Source organism: Diplotaxodon limnothrissa, linkage group LG5, assembly GCF_057381915.1.
Source record: "Diplotaxodon limnothrissa isolate DT_005_m linkage group LG5, D_limnothrissa_male_GT1.1, whole genome shotgun sequence".
In the NCBI taxonomy this organism is placed as follows: domain Eukaryota; kingdom Metazoa; phylum Chordata; class Actinopteri; order Cichliformes; family Cichlidae; genus Diplotaxodon; species Diplotaxodon limnothrissa.
The window spans coordinates 11,089,891-11,109,101 of NC_140600.1; the positions used below are offsets into that span (position 1 = coordinate 11,089,891).

Sequence of the window (19,211 nt, forward strand, 5' to 3'; positions counted from 1 at the left end):
TTTTTATGTTGAAGCCATTGTAGTAGAGTATTTGTATCAGTGGAGGGCGCGCTAAAGGGGGGCGTGTCAACATTAATATATGCGAGCGCAAAGTCTGTAAATTGTTGCTCGTGCGGTGTTGTCGAGAATTTGTGGGCATATACAAGTAGGTTTAGAGGGGAATAAAATCAGAATTGCATACAAAATTAAAATAAAAGGAGATTCGGTACGGGTGTCGCCATCTTTAGTAAGGGACAATAACCCAACTCCTATAACACAACTTGTTGTAATTCGCGCAAAGTCGTAACGTGTTTACTTTAAATCGATTTGCAGTGTTCCTAAAAGTACACTGGTACTTACTGCACGATTCGCACACACAGATTGACAAAAATAAAAAAAAATGTATATACCTTTACCTCCGAAACGGTTTGCAAGTGGGTCCTTGTCGCCATGTTTACTTTGGGTGACGCCAACTCTCTTCCATTTTCCTCCGCCTCTGGTTGTCAAGAAGATGGCAGCTTCCAGGCAGGCATGAGAGGAAATACTTCTTCACAAATCGAATGAATTTGGATTATTGCCGCAAGATTAGAGCACATATCTGTGTTTTTGCAATAACTGCATCGAAATAAGTGAGTAAAATTCTGAAGCGTCTGTGCCCTTTTCGCTCTGTTGTGTTTTGTTGTAGCAAACCGCCCGGCCATTTTTCTTGTGGGAGCTGTAGACTTAGGCCGATTGTTGAAAAGATGGCTGCTTCCAGAGACGGCATGAAACATAATAACATTGTGTTTATGCTGTTTAACTCAATTTAGCTCAGTTTTAAGACCGTTGCCGAGCTTGCCTTTGTATCAGGTAAATTATGCACGACAGAGAAACTTTAAATTGCGTTGAATTTAATTGAGAAATTCGGCAGCGCTTTGACAGATGCCAGCTAACGCCGTTAGCTCGAGCAAATTAGGTTGAGTAACTAGCCGCTAGAGCTAACGGGGTACGGCTAACATGAGAATTTGAATGCCGCGATTGCAACTTTAAATTTTTTGTAAATCTGGGTAAAAGGTCTCATAGTTGTTTGGCCCTTTAGTCCCATAATATTTGCAACTGTTAACACAAACTTTGGATTTTTTATAACGTTGATAATTGCGGTAAAGCGGTTGCAAAGAATGCTAAAGTTGTTAGCTACAATATGGCGACTCCCAGAGAGGCATGAAAATAGCCGACTGTTGCTAACGATTGCAGTAGTGGATAAATTAGTGGTACGACTGTGTATCGTTTTGTGAACACGGGCTTATAATCACCTGTTGGATTTGTATTCATCCTGCCTTGTTTTTTGTTGATGTAGTGGGTTAGTTGTCATGTATTTTTATTTTTCGTTTGCTTCCGCCATTTTTCCGACGGGCAGTAGCGTTAGCGGGTGTTTGTTTGGTTGCAAGATGGCGGCTTCCATGGATTGAATTCAATGGTTAGAAACAACTAATAATAAACTTGGATAATGGCAAGATTTACTATGATTCTTAACAGAAGTACGACGTCATAACTGCGTAAGAGACCATAAAGCAGAAGTTGCTCGAAAGGTTTTGTACAAATATAGTTTATTGCTGTTATTGTTTTTTCTTGTCTTTTTTTGACAGTGTTCATTAACCAAAGCTAACCGCTAACTGTAAAGCCTGCTTTAAAGTTAGCTATATTGCACGGTTAGATGCTATTTTTGTATTGCATAGGTTTTATGGAAAGATAACAGAACTATTCAAGCACACATGACTAATGCGTCTTTATTATTTATTTCGGTAGAAGTCATGTCTGCCCCTGGCTCCGCGGTATCTGGGACCACGGCGTCGGTTCTGCAGCCACGATGGAAACGGGTCCTCGGGTGGTCTGGTCCTGTTCCCCGGCCCAGACATGGACACAGAGCTGTGGCTATAAAGGAGCTTATGGTTGTTTTCGGCGGTGGAAACGAAGGGATTGTGGATGAGCTGCATGTATACAACACCGGTAAGCGCAACTTTGCATAAGGAACTTTATCAATTGTTTCTGCAGAAAGCATCATTTCTTACAAATAAAATTCAGATATTTAGAAGGCTAACTCAAAGTACTTCTACATCTAAAATAGTACAGTTCATTTCAGTATATGTTTATAATGCGCAAAACTAAATAGCCTTGCAGGCCCCAGTAGGCCAAACAGAAGTTAGCCCCCCCTGTCGGAGAAGGATTTTAATACACGTTAAAAAAGGCGGGCTAAAATAAAATGGATGATGCTGGTTGGTTTAAGCATATCCCCTGCCCCAGTTTCCTGCTTATAAACCAATAAGGGCAGGCAGACTCAGCAGTTGTGTTTGTGTTCCCATTCTTTAATGTAGATTTTAAGTTTATGTTTCCAAAAATAAATAGAGGGTTATTTTTTGCTTCTACTTTTAAGCATTTTAAAGCCTTAGTGGGTGTGATAGCATGTCTTTACTTATTAATTACAATTTGCCACAGGAAAGCCTCCAGAAATAACCCCTTTATTGTTATTGTGTTTTAATTTTTAGCAACAAACCAGTGGTTTATCCCAGCAGTCCGTGGTGATATCCCTCCTGGTTGTGCTGCATATGGTTTTGTCTGTGATGGCACACGGTTGCTGGTATTTGGTGGAATGGTGGAGTATGGAAAGTACAGCAACGATCTTTATGAACTACAGGTAAACCTTTATGGAAAAATAACCCCAGTTTTCGTACTAAGTTTGCTTGTCAGTATAATGAAGGCTTGTAAAGTATTTATAGCAACAAAATATAGCTGGTATCTAAGTCAGATTTTCCAGAGATATTTACAAAGCAATGTTCATATGTAGGCCATCGTACTGCAAAGTGTCTTTATCAGCTGCATGCGAAATTTTGTCTTGTCTGCATCAGAGATGACTGATACAGGAAAAAATTGAGAAAGTTGATTGCAAAGTTATGTTTCACCCCTGTTACAGTTAAAATATTTACTAGAACAGGCAAATTATTACAATTAAAATCAAGGTCACTTGTAAGTTTCATCACTATACGTGTTACTGAGTGTTCAATGCTCAGCTGTACAGCATTATAGTAAGGTTGTGTCATTGAAACTATGATGACTTGTGAAATGCACACAACTGTGTTGCAAAGTTTATGGTTTCATTGGTTGTGCTAGTCTTGAGAAAATACATTAAAGGAGTAATGTGTCTTTATTCTTAAAACTGTAGTAGAAAGGTTACAATTTACGTTGTTCTGCTCTTCTAGTATGTTTGGGTTTGCCAAATTTCATTAACCGATCCTGAGAAGTTCTCAAATGTTACGTTTCTGATTAAAGGATGTAAGGAAGCAGTGTGCCAAAAGTCTTTGTCACCAGATCCCAGGTGGATTTTTAATCATTGGGAAATGGAGTAGCTCTGTAAACAAACACTAAATAAATGTGGATTTGATGAGGGGGGGAAAGTATGTAAGGGTTCAGTCACAATTGTGATACTAAATCTGTCCTTATTTTTATGTTGTCAGAACAAGGAATGTGGTCAGCTTAAGACTTGTTAGTTACAGCTTATGCTGCCATCCATCGACTGATCGTTTTTTTCCACTGTGGTTTTTGCTACAGGCCAGCAGATGGGAATGGAAAAAATTAAAAGCAAAAAACCCGAAGAATGGCCCCCCTCCTTGCCCTCGTCTTGGCCACAGCTTTTCACTGGTTGGCAACAAATGCTACCTGTTTGGTGGACTCGCCAATGACAGCGAAGACCCAAAAAACAACATTCCCAGGTACAGAGGTTTTCTGAACAGTCATCAGGGGAGCACTGTTTTGCAGGACTGCAAATGTTTTTCTGTTTCAGCCACCGACGTGAGTGTCACTGTGTTTTTATTCATCAGATACCTGAATGATCTGTACACACTCGAGCTTCGTGCAGGTTCCAGTGTGGTTGGATGGGATATTCCAATCACATACGGAGTCCTGCCTCCTCCTCGTGAGAGCCACACTGCTGTGGTATACACAGAGAAGGCAACCAGGAAGTCGCGCTTAATAATCTATGGAGGAATGAGCGGTTGCCGTCTTGGAGATCTATGGACACTTGACATTGGTATGTTTTATAAAGTGTAAATGGAGAAATAACAACACTAAAATTGAAATGCCCTGCCATCAGCCCTCTGAGACATGATGCGATTCACAGAGTATCAGAACAAATGGAACTGAGCATTTCACTGTTAGAGAAGCAATATAGGAAATTGTGAGTTTTCTGTACACAAGCTGCCTTATCTTTTTGCATTTAAGAATAGATAACCTTTTATTGATTTTATTTTTTTTAATCTCCAGATACCCTGACATGGAACAAACCATCAGTAAGCGGCACAGCGCCACTTCCTCGAAGTCTTCACTCTGCTACCACCATCACAAACAAGTGAGATGACTGCTGCACATTTCCAACAGCAAACTTAATTTTTATTTTACTCATTTTTGAAATTCTGTGCTTGTTAAATGGTCTAAGTGCGAATTCATTTCTCTGTGCAGGATGTATGTTTTCGGAGGATGGGTACCTTTGGTGATGGATGATGTCAAAGTGGCCACACACGAAAAAGAGTGGAAATGCACAAACACTCTTGCGTGCTTGAACCTCGGTTTGTCTATCTCTGTTTTTATTGAAATCATATTTTTTTTGTTTGTTTTTTAAATAGCAAATGTGCAGTGCCACTCTTAACTTTTGTGTAATTCTTCGTTAGACACCATGTGTTGGGAAACAGTGTTGATGGATACTCTTGAAGACAACATCCCCAGGGCCCGTGCTGGTCACTGTGCTGTGGCTATCAATTCCAGGCTTTATGTATGGAGTGGCCGTGACGGTTATCGTAAAGCTTGGAACAACCAAGTCTGTTGTAAAGATCTGTGGTACCTGGAAACAGGTAGGTGTGTTGTAACATGAGTGCTGTTGGAGACAACAGCTCGTTATTAGATAGTATTGAAAATTCTGCTCTCCCCCCCCAGAGCGACCGCACGCCCCTGCCAGGGTGCAGTTAGTCCGTGCCAACACAAACTCTCTGGAGGTGAGTTGGGGTGCAGTCTCCACAGCTGACACATACTTGCTGCAGCTGCAGAAGTATGACATTCCTGCAACTCCAGCTGCAGCCTCTCCAGCTATGAGCGCAACCCCATCGCAGCCGCTTAACTCTCCAAAGAGCCCAGTGCCAGCTGCTGCAGCACCGTCGGCTCAGAGCTTACCACAGACAGGTATTACAATTTTGCATTTTTGTTACCACACCAGGAAGCTCGGCAACTGCAACAACCCAAATTCTACAAGGTGTGAATAATTTGGTTCATTTGTTTTACAGCAGTTTTAAAGGTTGCAGCTCAGCAGTCTGCAACAGGCGCATCTGTTGTCACAGTTCGTCCCAGCCAGCCGGGGAAATCCCCCGTCACTGTGACATCCCTTCCTCCAGGTGTTCGAATGGTAGTTCCAGCCCAGACTACCCAGGGATCGGTATGAGCAGTTTCATACAATTGTGTTCTTTCGCTGTGAACTGCACTGCCAGATCAGCAAATAATGTCAACATTTATTTCTTTTTAACTTTTAGCCAATTGGAAGTAGCCCTCAGATGAGTGGCATGGCAGCTTTAGCTGCTGCTGCAGCAGCAACCCAGAAGATCCCGCCCTCTTCGGCAGGAACTGTCCTCAATGTTCCTGCAGGTGCTACCATTCTCAAAACAGTGGCAGTTTCTCCCAGCACAACCACAGTGAAAGTGGCTTCTCCAGTCATGGTACACGTTGCAGTAAACGCTCTCATTTCCAACATTATGCTCGTCCTATCACAAGCCATTTGTGATAATAAATATGTGCTTGTAGGTCAGTAACCCGGCCACCCGGATGTTGAAGACTGCCGCTGCCCAAGTGGGCACAGCAACTGCATCCTCTCCCACCACTACCACCAGACCCATCATCACTGTGCACAAGTCTGGTGCAGTCACAGTGGCCCAGCAGGCCCAGGTGGTGACCACTGTGGTGGGAGGAGTCACCAAGACCATCACCCTGGTCAAGAGCCCCCTGACCATGGGCAGCAGTGGCACTCTGGTAAGAAAACATGGATTCTTTAGCATAATGTAATACTGCAACTCTACTTGAGAGCACCCTTTGGTGCTTTCACAGGCATGCTTTAAACCATGGATTCTGTAAAATGCTTCCTCGCACTCTGCATCTTTGTATCGATTGGTCACTCAATGGTGGCGTCTTTTTGAACCAGTAGGGAGGGTGTAAAAGTTGGCCTACAGTGACTATTGGAAAAGACAGGGAGCATGATGTCAGTGATCTGCATGACTGTCGGTCAGTTAGGGCTAGAATGATTCTAGAGCCACAAGTTTGGTGGTCGAGCATCCGGCTGACCTCCCCGTAATATCCGATGTTTTCTGGTGACTCATGAATTTGAGTCTCTCTCCTATGTCGGCAGATCTCCAACCTTGGCAAGATGATGTCTGTGGTACAAACCAAGCCAGTGCAGACATCAGCTGTCACAGGCCAGGCTTCCACTAACCCTCTCACACAGATCATACAGGTCAGCTATCTGCATGAGTGCAGGAAAAAACAGGAGGTAGCTTAAAACTCCTGAGACAGGCACCACGTGTCTTTCCCTGAATAGTTTTCATAACATGCACCTTTCTTTCCAGACGAAGGGTCCACTCCCAGCTGGCACAATCCTGAAGCTGGTGACCTCTGCAGATGGCAAACCCACAACCATCATCACCACCTCCCAGGCTGGAGGCACAGGAAACAAGCCCACTATCCTCAACATCAGCGGAGTCTCTCCTACTACCACTAAGCAGGGTACCACCATCATTAAGACTATCCCCATGTCAGCCATCATGACCCAGCCTGGAGCTACAGGTTTGTTCTCATTCAAGTTTGCACACTTTTTGGCATTTGCTGTGTAAATTAACCTTTAGATTTAGGATTAGTGATTGATCAGTGATTATATTCATGCTTGTGTTTGTCCTTGCAGGTGTAACAAGCAGTGCAGGTATGAAAACGCCCATTACAATCCTTACCACAAAGGTGATGACCACAGGAACTCCTGGGAAAATCATCACTGCGGTGCCCAAACTTGCCACGGCAGCTGGCCAGCAGGGACTGACACAGGTAAATTGTCTCTTTTTGCTCAGCAGTGTTTGGTACATATTGTGTTTGTTGTGCTGCCTGTTTATCCTAAATCTTCTGTTTCTAGGTGGTTTTGAAGGGTGCTCCCGGGCAACCTGGCACTATTTTACGCACTGTTCCCATGAGCACAGTGGGTGGCGTTCGTCTGGTTACACCAGTGACTGTGTCTGCTGTTAAGCCGACTGTCACAACTCTGGTTGTCAAGGGGACTACAGGTACGAAAAAATTACTAAGTAATGATTATGTAAATTAACAGTTTTGTTTCTCTGGTTTCATTTTTCAAACCACATTTCTTCCAGGTGTCACCACTCTCGGCACAGTCACTGGTACCGTTTCTTCTAGCTTGGCGGGAGGCACAGTTGATAGTTCAACTTCCTCTCTCGTTACTCCCATCACCACACTGGGAACCATTGCTACCCTGTCCAGCCAGGTCATCAACCCAACTGCCATTACAGTTTCAGCTGCTCAGACTAGCCTGACTTCTTCCTCCGCACTGCCCTCTTCTACTATGACAGTGCAGGTAATACTCAGCAGCTCCACTTTGTAATATTTGTATTTTAGTCATTAGGCTTTGAAGCTCTTGCAGTAGCATGTGTCATAAGCTTTAAGTAGTATATCACAACATGCTGAAAAAGACCATATGTGAAGATGTTGCTACCTCTTCTTGTAAACACAGACTAATGGAGAGCTGCTCCTCAGAAATTTTCAGACAGTCAATGAAGTTCTTCTGTTTTAGACCATGTATAACATACTATTTGCCTTAGAGCTGACATCTCTTTCCTCTCAGCAGAACCAGCCCACCCAGGTGACTCTGATCACAACTCCCAGTGGTGTTGAGGCTCAGCCAGTACAAGATCTACCAGTATCCATCCTGGCTTCACCAACCTCTGAGCAACCCACTTCCACTGAGGCTGGAGCTGCTGGAGAGAGCTCTGGAACTGTCACTCTGGTCTGCTCTAATCCGCCCTGTGAGACCCACGAAACGGGAACTACCAACACAGCCACCACTTCTTCCGCAACAATTGGTGCAGGACAGGTCTGCTCTAACCCACCATGTGAGACCCACGAAACCGGAACCACCAACACAGCCACCACTTCGTCTGCAACAATTGGAGCAGGGCAGGTCTGCTCTAACCCACCATGTGAAACCCATGAAACAGGAACCACCAACACGGCCACCACTTCCTCAGCTACAATCGGTGCAGGACAGGTCTGCTCGAATCCGCCCTGCGAGACCCATGAGACCGGAACTACCAACACAGCCACAACTGCTTCTTCAAACATGTCTGCGCTACGCATGTGCTCCAACCCACCATGTGAGACCCATGAAACCGGAACAACAAACACGGCTACCACAGCAACGTCGAACATGGGAGGAGTGCAGCAGGCGTGCTCCAACCCGCCCTGCGAGACCCATGAGACCGGAACTACCAACACAGCCACAACTGCTTCTTCAAACATGTCTGCGCTACGCATGTGCTCCAACCCACCATGTGAGACCCATGAAACCGGAACAACAAACACTGCTACCACAGCAACATCGAACATGGGAGCAGTGCAGCAGGCGTGCTCCAACCCGCCCTGTGAGACCCATGTGACGGGCACCACCAACTCCACCACACAAGCTTCATCTAGCATGAATGCAAACCAGACAGACACGGTGCAGAGCGTGTGCTCTAATCCACCCTGCGAAACCCATGAGACGGGGACCACCAATTCTCCGTCCACAGCCACCTCCAGCATGGGAGGAGACCAGACCAGCACAACAACAGCCCTGGTCCAAAGGGTTTGCTCCAACCCTCCCTGTGAAACACACGAGACAGGGACCACCAACACAGCCACAACTGCCACTTGTAGCATGGAGACAGGTGAAGGCACTGGTATGTAAACATACTGTGTACATTTTACCTGAATAATCTTATTTCTTTTCTTTTTCTTTTATAATTAACAGCAAGTTAGGTTTCCGTACACTGTGTGGTGACTCTCAATCTTTCTTTTTTTAATTACACTTGTCTTGATATTTCTTAAAATAACATCTAGATCTCACATGATGGATGATTGTTTTTCTCTAAGCAGTAAAAGTAGTTTGTTTAGAAATCAGCTATGTTACTATGTCTCATTAGCAACCCAGCAGACAGAAGAAGGAGCAGAAGGTACCAGCAGCACAGAAGAGGCATCCACCACAGCAACAACTGGCACCACCCAGGGCAGGGCTATCACTACTGTCACTCAGTCTACACCAGCCCCTGGACCCTCTGTGCCTGTAAGAATACCACATCATTCCTGTCAAAATAAGATCCTTTTCTAAAAACCATCCAGTATGACTTGGTGATGGTGGTAAAACTAATCCTAGTAGATGTCCACGTTGGGGCTGCATTTCTGAATTTGATATGCTGTACAGACAAAAGTACCAGGCCACCTACACATTACACTTAAAGGATCTGCTTGACCATGGAAACTGAAGTTGTGAAACTCCTGGTGCACAGTACTTGTGCTGACGAGAAAGCCAGAGCAAGTTTATAATCCTGTAGGTATTGAGTCAGCAGAGTGTTGATAGAGTGTTGGCGTCCTATTACATTACTGCGCTGAATATCTATGAACAAAACATTCAGAAATGTTTGTAAAGGCAGACTGTATTGGTAGGTGCCAGAATTTAAACACCGGTGGCCATAGGACTGAAAACGCCTGACTTTGCAGATTAAGAAGTGTGGCCTAATACTTTTGTCAATATGTGTGTACGAATATGTAAGAAGAATGTCATTTCCAGAGTTTCTTTCTCATTGTGGGGTATGATTTCTTTGTTTCCCTCTAGTCGATCTCATCCATCACAGAGGGAGTAAGCACTGCAGCTAGCTCCACAGAGGAACCCATGCAGACTGATGAGCCAGCATCAGCAGAAGCTGCACCTGTTGAGGAAGGAACCGCAGCAATGGAGACGCAAGCAGAGGTGAATAAAGTATGAAGGCAAAAAAGTCTGTTTGGCCTTTGATTTTGAAATTCTTTGCAGTCATGCATTTTCCATGTTTTTTTGATGGGACTGCTTTAATGTGTTCCCCAGGGAGAAGCAGCAGCAGCGACAGCCTTGAACCTTCCTTCAGAGCTGATGTCTGAGGGCCAGGGAGCCACACTAATGGTGACGGGGCTGTCGGACGAGGAACTGGCTGTCACTGCAGCAGCAGAGGCGGCTGCACAAGCAGCAGCCACAGAGGAAGCCCAGGCCCTCGCTATCCAGGCGGTCCTCCAGGCAGCTCAGCAAGCCGTAATGAGTGAGTAGAATCAAAGCTTTTTGTTCACAGACTTTCGAATTTTGAACCATAGCATAGCCTAAGTTCAAGGGCTGGCTCTAGTTAACAGGACACTTGTCAGTAAAACTATTCCTCTAGATGTGAAACTCCTGAATTCTCTGTGATCTTGCTATTCATAAAAAATGTATAACTTACAGATGAAGGCGATGCTGCTGGAGAGAACCAGCAACCCACCAACATCCCCATCATGCTGACCCAGCAAGATCTTGCAGCACTGGTCCAACAGCAGCAACAATTGCAGGAGGCTCAGGCCGCAGCTCAGCAGGCCACGGTGGACACAAGCTTGCCCACCGAGGGTCTTGCTCCTGCCGACAGCCTCAATGATCCGTCTGTTGAGAGCAATGGGCACAACGAAATGGCCGCTGCAGTCACAAGTGCTGTGGCTTCTCTCCTGCCACGCACCACAGCTGAGAGTATGTTTGTGTTGTGTTTGGTTTTTTTATAGTTACTTTGAATGTTACTGTTTGTTACAGCAGACTGATTATTTTTGTATTGCTCTTGACATTGTACAGCGCTTGCGCCATCAAGTACGTTTGCACCCTCTGTATCTGTGGCAAGTCCAGCTAAACTTCAAGCAGCAGCCACTCTAGCAGAGGTCGCCAATGGCATTGAGGGAGAGGTGAGTCATTTTGGTGCTGCTGCACTTCTGATTATGTCAGTTGAGGTGAAGAGAGGAAAGGAGGAATTTGCTGACCGTTTTTGTTCCCATGCAGAAGCAAGCCCCTCAGCCAGCTCCAGTGAAGCCTGTCGTGAAAAAGGAGAACCAGTGGTTTGATGTTGGGATTGTTAAAGTGACAAATATGGTTGTCACTCACTACTATGTGCCAGGAGATGATTCTCAAGGAGATGTAAGTTGTCTCAGGGAGCCTTTTCTTGTTCAGAATGATATTGATGTGCGTTACAAGAATCCATCTTTATCTAACTTGTATTTATGTGTTTGGTAGGATGACTCTGGCATTATACCAGACTACAGCCAGATGAAGAAAATGGAGCTGCAGCCTGGAACAGCTTACAAGTTCCGTGTTGCTGGAATCAACGCCTGCGGTCGTGGAGCTTTCTCTGAGATTTCAGCTTTCAAGACTTGCCTACCAGGCTTCCCGGGGGCACCTTGTGCCATCAAAATCAGCAAGGTAAACAAACCCTGTTGCATTATAGATTTTACTCACAGGTGTGCCATACGTGATCACGTGAGCCATGGTTTTGGCACCAAGTAGCATCTTTTCACTGTATCCCCCCCAGAGCCCAGATGGTGCCCACCTAACCTGGGAGCCACCCTCGGTGACGTCAGGAAAGATCATTGAGTACTCTGTGTACCTGGCCATCCAGAGCAACCAAACAGCTGAAGCCAAGGCTTCCACCCCAGCCCAGCTAGCCTTCATGCGTGTGTATTGTGGACCCAACCCATCTTGCTTGGTTCAGTCGTCCAGCCTCTCTAACGCACACATCGACTACACCACCAAGCCAGCGATCATCTTCCGCATTGCCGCCCGTAACGAGAAGGGCTATGGTCCTGCCACACAAGTTCGATGGCTGCAAGGTGAGTTCACAAATAAGTTCTTTAAAATATTAAAAATACTTAATTACTGAGGCTGCTGTTGATGGATTGAATCTCTCCACTTTAATGCCCTGTAGAATCTGGCAAAGATGCCTCCTCTGCAAAACCGGCCCCCAAAAGACCAGGCACCTCTCCTGATACGTAAGTACAGTATTCATGTTTCATATCGTGCACACAGGAACATTTCATCGATGAATAAAACATCCAGCACTTATTCTGGTTTTGTGTGTTCTCCTGCAGTAAGTCTACTGGTCCAAAGAAAGCAAGGACGGACCAGTGAGGTGGCCTGGAGATCCCTCCCAGTCTTTTCTTTTGGTCTTTTTTTTACCCCACTCGCTGTCTTTTTATCAAGAAGACTGACCTTCACCCTTTCTCCTCTTCATCCTCATCCTAACCTCATCCTCCATCCACTTCCCCAAATGTCTCAGACAGAGACGGCAATGGAGGCAGAACAACCATATGAAGCCGAGACGAAAGTTGATCTGAGAGATGTTTCTGTAGATAAAACCCTCCTTCCTCCTCGTTCTGTTGGTCGTACTATTTTTAGAGCAAACCTAGAAGCACATTATCTTTTTCAGTCACATCCCCTTCCATCCTTTTAACACCTATTTTTGACTTATTTCAATAGTTGGAACAGTATAGAGAAGCATTTACATCTTTCACAAACTGGGAGCCAGCCTGAGCGCAATGTTACCCTTTTTCTTTTTCCTGTGTTTTTGGGGAATTCTGGGGGGGATGTAGAGAGAGACTACATGGAATGATGTACAGTGTTGAAAAAGGCTGTGGAAGCATTAGTATAGATGAGAGGAAAAAAAATCGGTATGGAATCAAATAAAGCACTTGTCCTCTGTGAAGGAGGACTTTTTTTTTTTTTATTATTATTATTATTATTTTGCTCAAAACTAATTTGCTTCATTGAGAACCAAGTCTGTACAGTCATCGTACTGGACTCCAGTCTCCTGGTAATGTCATCACTGTGCGCTTTTTACCCCAAGATGAGGACTGGTGGCCAACATGTTGGAAGAATGGCAAAAGGAAGAGATTTGTAGAGAACGAATGACTTTGCTAGGACTGAGACTTGCAGCACACATGGAAAAAAAAATCTTCCCAAAAAATTAGCAAGCAATGATGCAGAAGATCTTTTGTGTAGTTTATTTTTGTATTTTTTAAGCTTTTTTCCTTCTGTGTGTATGTGTATGTTGTGTGCATTTTTAAGAGAAAAAAAAATACATCAGTTTTTTTTAACTGTTGTTCATCCCAATAATTTGTGTTCATGGGAAGATGTTGTGGCTAATGTTGAGGTTGCCACTCTATTTTAAAAAAAGAAATCTTCAGTTGGTTGTATGTTCTTGTTAACAGATGGCAATGAAAGTGAGAAAGACTTTTTGTATTTGTTCCAAGTAGAAACCGCAGAGGTTATAGGACTGAAGGGAACTTTTGATGTGGACCCAGGGAGAGGAGTTTTTACTTTGTTTACTACTCGATACTTGTTGCTTCATTTGCCAAACATGGAAACACAAGGGGGAGGAGAGGCTTAGAAAAGACCAACATCAGATCTTTTCCATCCTTTCCCCTCCCCCTCCATGATATCCCGATCAGTTGTCCTATGCTTTTTACGCTTATGAATGTGCTGTCCTCACGTCTAAGTTTTAGAATGGCAAATTATCAGTAGAATTATTTTCCCTTCCCCTATTTGATGTATGTAAATCCATTTAATAAATCTTTTGTTCCTTTCCACGGCTCTGTATTCCAGACTACAGATGGTGTGCGAGCTAACTGTGACATGTAAAACCCATATGTCTTTTGAACGGCGATGTCTTGGGAAGAAAGCTTACATAGCTGGAGTGTACTCACTTGTAAATTAGTTCATTCATAGAGCAAGAATGAAAAAAAAAAAAAAAAAAACAGACAAAACAAAAAAAGGAAACATCTTGGCCTTTTATATAATTACCTGTAACAAACTTTTTACATGTTGGTCATCTCTTGATTGCCTTTTGTGTCTTTGCTTATAAAAGAAACGTATATATATATATATATATAAATATATATAGTCTCCCTAATTTGCTTCTGTCAAGCTGATTCACTGTAGGAGTCCGAATCACTGCTAGGTTCGTTACAATACAAAACTTGTACAGGGAGGAGGTTTCTGACTGGACATGAGTGTATATCTACTTTGTAAGAGTGGATTCAGTTGTGATGGTAACGACGGCCACGAAGATGAGAGCCCGGGTTTGCCGCTTTTTCTCTGGCCCGTGCCTCGGGTTCTGTTTGTGATTTCTCCCGATTACTTTCTAGAAATGAAAACTTTCTCTTCATATGCATTCATAATTTTGTGCGTGTCGGTGTGTCTGTTGAACAAAACTAGACATGCATGCAAAAAAGCAGTGTATTTTAGTAGTGATGCCTTAAGTTAGACCATAAGCTGAAGGTTCTCAGAAAAAAAAGAAAAAAAGAAGAAAAAACATTTAATGAGTTTGTTCCTCTCTCCATGTGGTATACAATTGTGTCCTTTCCTTCCACAGTACCTTTGCTGGGTCACTATTTTTGCACCCTCGTTAGATAGGTCCTCATCAGCAGTGCCGAGGTCTCTGAACTTTCCCCTTCCACACTGGGACGAGTGCGCCTCTCAGCACTCACAGGTGTTGCGAGTTTCTCTCGGCTGTTTGCAGGTTATCTGGAAATGTCCTGTATTTTCCAATGTGTGTTTTTTGTACTGTAGGGAGTAATGTATCTTTTATCATCAAAAAATAAACATGTTAAACATAAAAAAAAAAATAGGCTTTTGTGCGTGTGTGTTTATTAAAAGTAAACACAAGACAAGTTGAGTCACCTGCTGTAAGCCACGCTGAGCCGCTCTCAAAAACGGCTTCTCTACATCCAGATCTTCTTTGGCACTTCCTTCAAAGTATTCAGCTCTAATTTCCTCGCACCACTGCCGGGACAGCTTGTCAGACACCTGAGAGGAAACAAAATGTTACTCACATGATGGATCAGAGTAATGTGTGGAATAAAACACACAAATCTAAAGGATGGGCCTCTTGGCAAACTGAGTTTCACGAGCAGCGGGCTTGGAAAGCCTGTGGTGACCAGAACACGTCAAACTAAACAATGGTCACTTTTGTCATGCTGAGAGCCATCCTGAGATGGCATCTGATTTGTAAGAGTTAATAAACATGGATTATACAGATTAAAGGCTTAGCATTAAGAATATAAAGGACAAACACAGCCCTGATTTCTTTATATTTGCTCCTAGTGAGCCAGTGATCTTGACCAATAGTTCTTCAGGCTTTCTGAAGGTCTTTCAAAGTTTTTCTTTCTACACTGACTGCATTTCCCTCTGTTCAATCCAGTCATAGACACTAATCTACAAATCATTCAAGCATTAAATAAATCCACCTAACTCAACGCATGAAGTCTTCACATAACCGAAAACATAGCAAACCCATTTCAAATGATATTGTTAGGTGCTCCGTTACTAGCAGCCTGTCATTAAAAACATTTGTTCACATTTCTTGACTAGAATCTACTAAAAATCCCAAAGACAACACTTTGACAGGCATAAAATATTTTTGCAAAGGGATTTCCATTCGCATCTCTACAAAGTGTGCAGTGACTACTATACGTAATGTAGTAGTCACTGTTAACTGTTATTCTGTCAGACTTCAGCTTGTGTTTTTGTATTTTATTTTAATTCAAATGTCCCAACTCTGCCTAACCAAATAAAATAAGCACAAAGGAAAGCTAAATATCGTTTAGACAGTTTCTCTTTCTATCCCAATAACACTTAAATGGGTACACTGTTATTTCAGCTGCTGGCTTCTTCGTCAATCATTTTTAGGTCCGAGTCGGGATGTGGCTATAGATAGTCACATCTGATTTTGAGCTGCCACTTCCTTGTGAGAGTCACATGCAGTGTGTCACTTTGCATCAGCTTTCTTCATTCTGCAAAACTGAATAATAATCAAAATAATATCAACTGACAATTTTCTCCCACCGACTTCAAGTAGTTTTCAGGCTTTCTTGTAGATTCATTGCATTTTCTCTTTGTGGTAGTTTCCATCCAATTCCAGTAAAATCTGCACTGATTGTGATTTACAGTTTTCCTCCTTGGGTAGGCAGTAGAACAGTGAGGTTAACCTGCACTTGACCCATGCTTTCTTCACGTATCTTTCCTGCAGTGTTGACTTTTGAATACCAGAACCAATCAAAATGTGAGACTGAGGGACAAGAGATAAAAAAAAAAAAATGCTGTGCAGCCTCCACATAAAGTAGGACACCTGGTTACCCTGGACGCAGCTTACTTTACTGTGCGCTCACACCAAAAATAGAACAGAAGAATACAAAATGTTAATAGAGACTTCACTTTTGATCTAACACTCACTGTGACTTGCATTTCCTTTGCAAGAGTGTAATTTACAAGTGTATTTCAGAAAGAAAAGAGAAATCTCTTGGTGTAAACAACATGAAAGCATGGCTCCATTCTACCAACAGTTCAGGCTGATGGTCGTGGTGTTGGTGGTGTAATGGTGAGAGGGCACATTTTCTTGGCACACTGGGCATCTTAGTACCAACTGAGAATGGTTTAAATACCGCAGCCTACCCGAGAACTGTTGCTGACCACGTCTATACCTTAATGACCGTCTTCAGATGGCTGCTTCCAGCAGGATAATGCCACAGAGCTCAAAAATATCAAAGTGGCTTCTTGAGCTTAACAATGAGTTTGCTTTACTCAAGTGGTCTCCACAGTCACCAGACTGGAATCCTACAGAGCACCTCGGGGATGTGGTCAAACGGGAGATTCACATCATGGATCTGGAGAAGCTGTGTGAGGCTGTGGATCAAAATCTCAGAGGAATCTTTTCCCACCACCTGGGGAGTCTACACCATGAAGAATTAAGGCAGTTCTAAAGGCAAAACTAAGCTAAGGTGTACATTTAAAAGTGCCCAGTGACTGCATACACACAGAATGGCAAAATTGAAGCAATATGATAACAAACCCGATAACAAGGTAGCTCAATATAGACTAAAGGTCCTAAACCTAAGTGATCACACTTAGGTTTAGTAGGTTCCCACTACAGCACCAGGCCGGAAAGCAGGTAAGACAAAAATGATGTTATAGTTCAGTCGTGGTTCCAACAAATCTGCATTTAATAAAACTGTACTGAGCCACGTGTGTGGTAAACCTGGAGATGCCTCACTGAGACCGACTGAAAGAAGAGGACTTTGACTAACCTCTCGGTCGCTCAGATCCGTTTTGTTGCCCAGTACAATAAAAGGGAAATCAGAAGGATCCTTGGGTTCCCCTTGGATCAAAAACTCCTTCCTCCACCCATCCAGAGCAGAGAAGCTGGCCTTGGATGTGACATCAAACACCAGCATGCAGCAGTGAGCTCCCCTGTACAGAGGTGTACCCAGAGACTGGAACCTCTCTGTGCCTGCTGTGTCCCAGATCTGACATACACACAGTGGGAAACATGGGATTAACCATCCTATATGACATGAGTGTCTTGTTCCTGGGTGTGCGGGGGCTTGTTTCACTGCCAAATGCACAGGTGAATTACCTGCAGCGTGACTGTGTCCCCATCTATGCTGATTGTTTTAGAGAGGAAGTCGGTCCCCACAGTGGCCCGGTACATGTTGGTGAAGCGGTGATTCACGTATCTGTTCATGACGGAGGATTTTCCCACCCTAAGTAAACACTCACATGTTTAGTGGAAATCGACAAAATGAAGACCTCTCGCTCTTTTACCGGAGACAGGCGCATTATTCTTCTTGCATCGCACTGCGCCGTTAAATACAAGCCCACACTTTCACACTTTTGAGAATTTGGAATTATGTCTTAAACTATGAACAGAAAGAGAGCCGGAGTAAATGAAAGTGAAACAAGTATCGGTGGAACTGTGGAATTAATAAGAACCTTTAAATGCCCCTTTAACTCACCCAGAGTTTCCTATGAGGATTATTTTCAGTGTAATAGGACCCTTTTTGTCACTCATATCCATGTCTGATTGTTTGGCCCAGCCGGTATGAACCCACGAGAGCTCACGCTGCCGATGCCTTCACGGGTCCCTAGAAATATGCGCCTTCAATGACTGGACGTGTCACACGCCTATAGCCAGATTTAGAAATTAAAATAAAATAACTAAAATACTAATATTATTATTATTGTTTTAAAGTTTTCAAGTGATTTCCTCCGTGTGTTAAATATATTCTTTCTTTTTTTCTTTTCTTTTGTTCTTACCACACTGCTGGCAAGTTGCAACTAAATGTCCAAAATTCCAATTAAGTGGCTGTGCTTTGAAGGCACCGCATCATGACAGGTGATTGGCACACAGCCGCGTTCTCCTCATTCCTGTATGAAAGGTCCACAGACTCAGCAACAGGGCTCTACTCCAGGAACAACTCTGAGTTTGTTAACCCTGAGCTGAGGAAACTCCGGATCTTCTTGTTCCAGAAAAACAGTCAACTTCAACTCTGAGTCAGTAACTGGGGTCAGATAACCTGCTCGCTGGCAGGTTTTAATTAGCGAACTGAGTTTCTCTCTGACTCCTCCCCAGTTGCTGCTGCACCTGAATCACCTGGCTGACACCTCGAATCATTTCCTCATTTATAAAATCGCAGTCATTGTGTAGGGGAGTGAACTAATCTGCAGAAGTTGACGTTTTTACAAGCACTGAAATCCCAGTTAGACGCTAATTTGTTCTATTTTTGTACTTAACATTAAACAGGCATTTACTCCTCGATATACAGGTATATACAGCCATGACGTTGCATATTTCTAATCAACCCAGTATAAGATCCACAGTCTCCATCTCTGTGGCTCTGTGGAGAGTAGCTGTCAGACTGTCAGTCAGCTCTTCTGAAACATTTACTGTAGCAATGACTGTTTCAGTCAAACTCGTCTGTGTAAAACTTTAGACGCACCACATACTGATGGTGATGGAAAAATGTCTGTCACAGCTCGATCTTGGATATGATGGGAATATTTGAGTGAAGGTGAGACTAATCTTCACAGATTGTTCACAGATTCAGTCACTGAATAATCTGAAACAATTTAAAGCAACTGAACCTCAAAATATTTTCCACTGAAGATCACCTGAGTGACTCTATCAGTGACTCCAAACTGGATCAGCCCTAAGGTAGCCTATAGGCTCTGTAATGGATCAGTGTTTTTGATCACTGTTCGGCTTTACTAATAAAACTTTACATTCTACTTTACATTCTACATTTGGAAAGCGGCCCTTCATTTATTATTA

At 43.5% G+C, this 19,211-nt stretch overlaps 2 protein-coding genes across 5 annotated transcripts; one reads left to right on the forward strand and one right to left on the reverse strand.

The window, feature by feature from the left end:
- The first annotated feature begins 485 nt into the window (after positions 1-485).
- On the forward strand, positions 486-14,673 carry hcfc1a (host cell factor C1a). 4 transcript variants are annotated; one of them, XM_085353027.1, is made up of 28 exons: positions 486-608; positions 1,765-1,965; positions 2,502-2,650; positions 3,562-3,722; positions 3,831-4,039; positions 4,273-4,357; positions 4,468-4,574; positions 4,677-4,856; positions 4,939-5,181; positions 5,283-5,431; positions 5,526-5,708; positions 5,794-6,018; positions 6,392-6,496; positions 6,609-6,825; positions 6,941-7,077; positions 7,163-7,310; positions 7,395-7,615; positions 7,883-8,975; positions 9,219-9,358; positions 9,908-10,042; positions 10,154-10,361; positions 10,538-10,813; positions 10,913-11,019; positions 11,114-11,248; positions 11,345-11,530; positions 11,640-11,937; positions 12,033-12,096; positions 12,196-14,673. In XM_085353027.1, the coding sequence occupies exons 2-28, from the start codon at positions 1,770-1,772 to the stop codon at positions 12,233-12,235; spliced, it is 5,397 nt and encodes a 1,798-aa protein (XP_085209153.1). In that variant the 5' UTR covers positions 486-608; positions 1,765-1,769; the 3' UTR covers positions 12,236-14,673. The 4 variants fall into 4 exon arrangements, with proteins under 4 accessions (XP_085209153.1, XP_085209155.1, XP_085209156.1 ...); XM_085353029.1 differs by having other exon boundaries at positions 7,886-8,975; XM_085353028.1 differs by lacking the exon at positions 486-608 and adding an exon at positions 769-828.
- Positions 14,438-17,973, reverse strand: LOC146631629 (ras-related protein rab7). The gene is made up of 5 exons (XM_085353031.1): positions 17,896-17,973; positions 17,517-17,643; positions 17,188-17,406; positions 14,786-14,911; positions 14,438-14,668 (listed from the first exon to the last, which is right to left on the reverse strand). Exons 1-5 carry the CDS (start codon positions 17,955-17,957, stop codon positions 14,582-14,584), a joined length of 621 nt encoding a protein of 206 aa, XP_085209157.1. The 5' UTR covers positions 17,958-17,973; the 3' UTR covers positions 14,438-14,581.
- Positions 17,974-19,211: the final 1,238 nt, after the last annotated feature.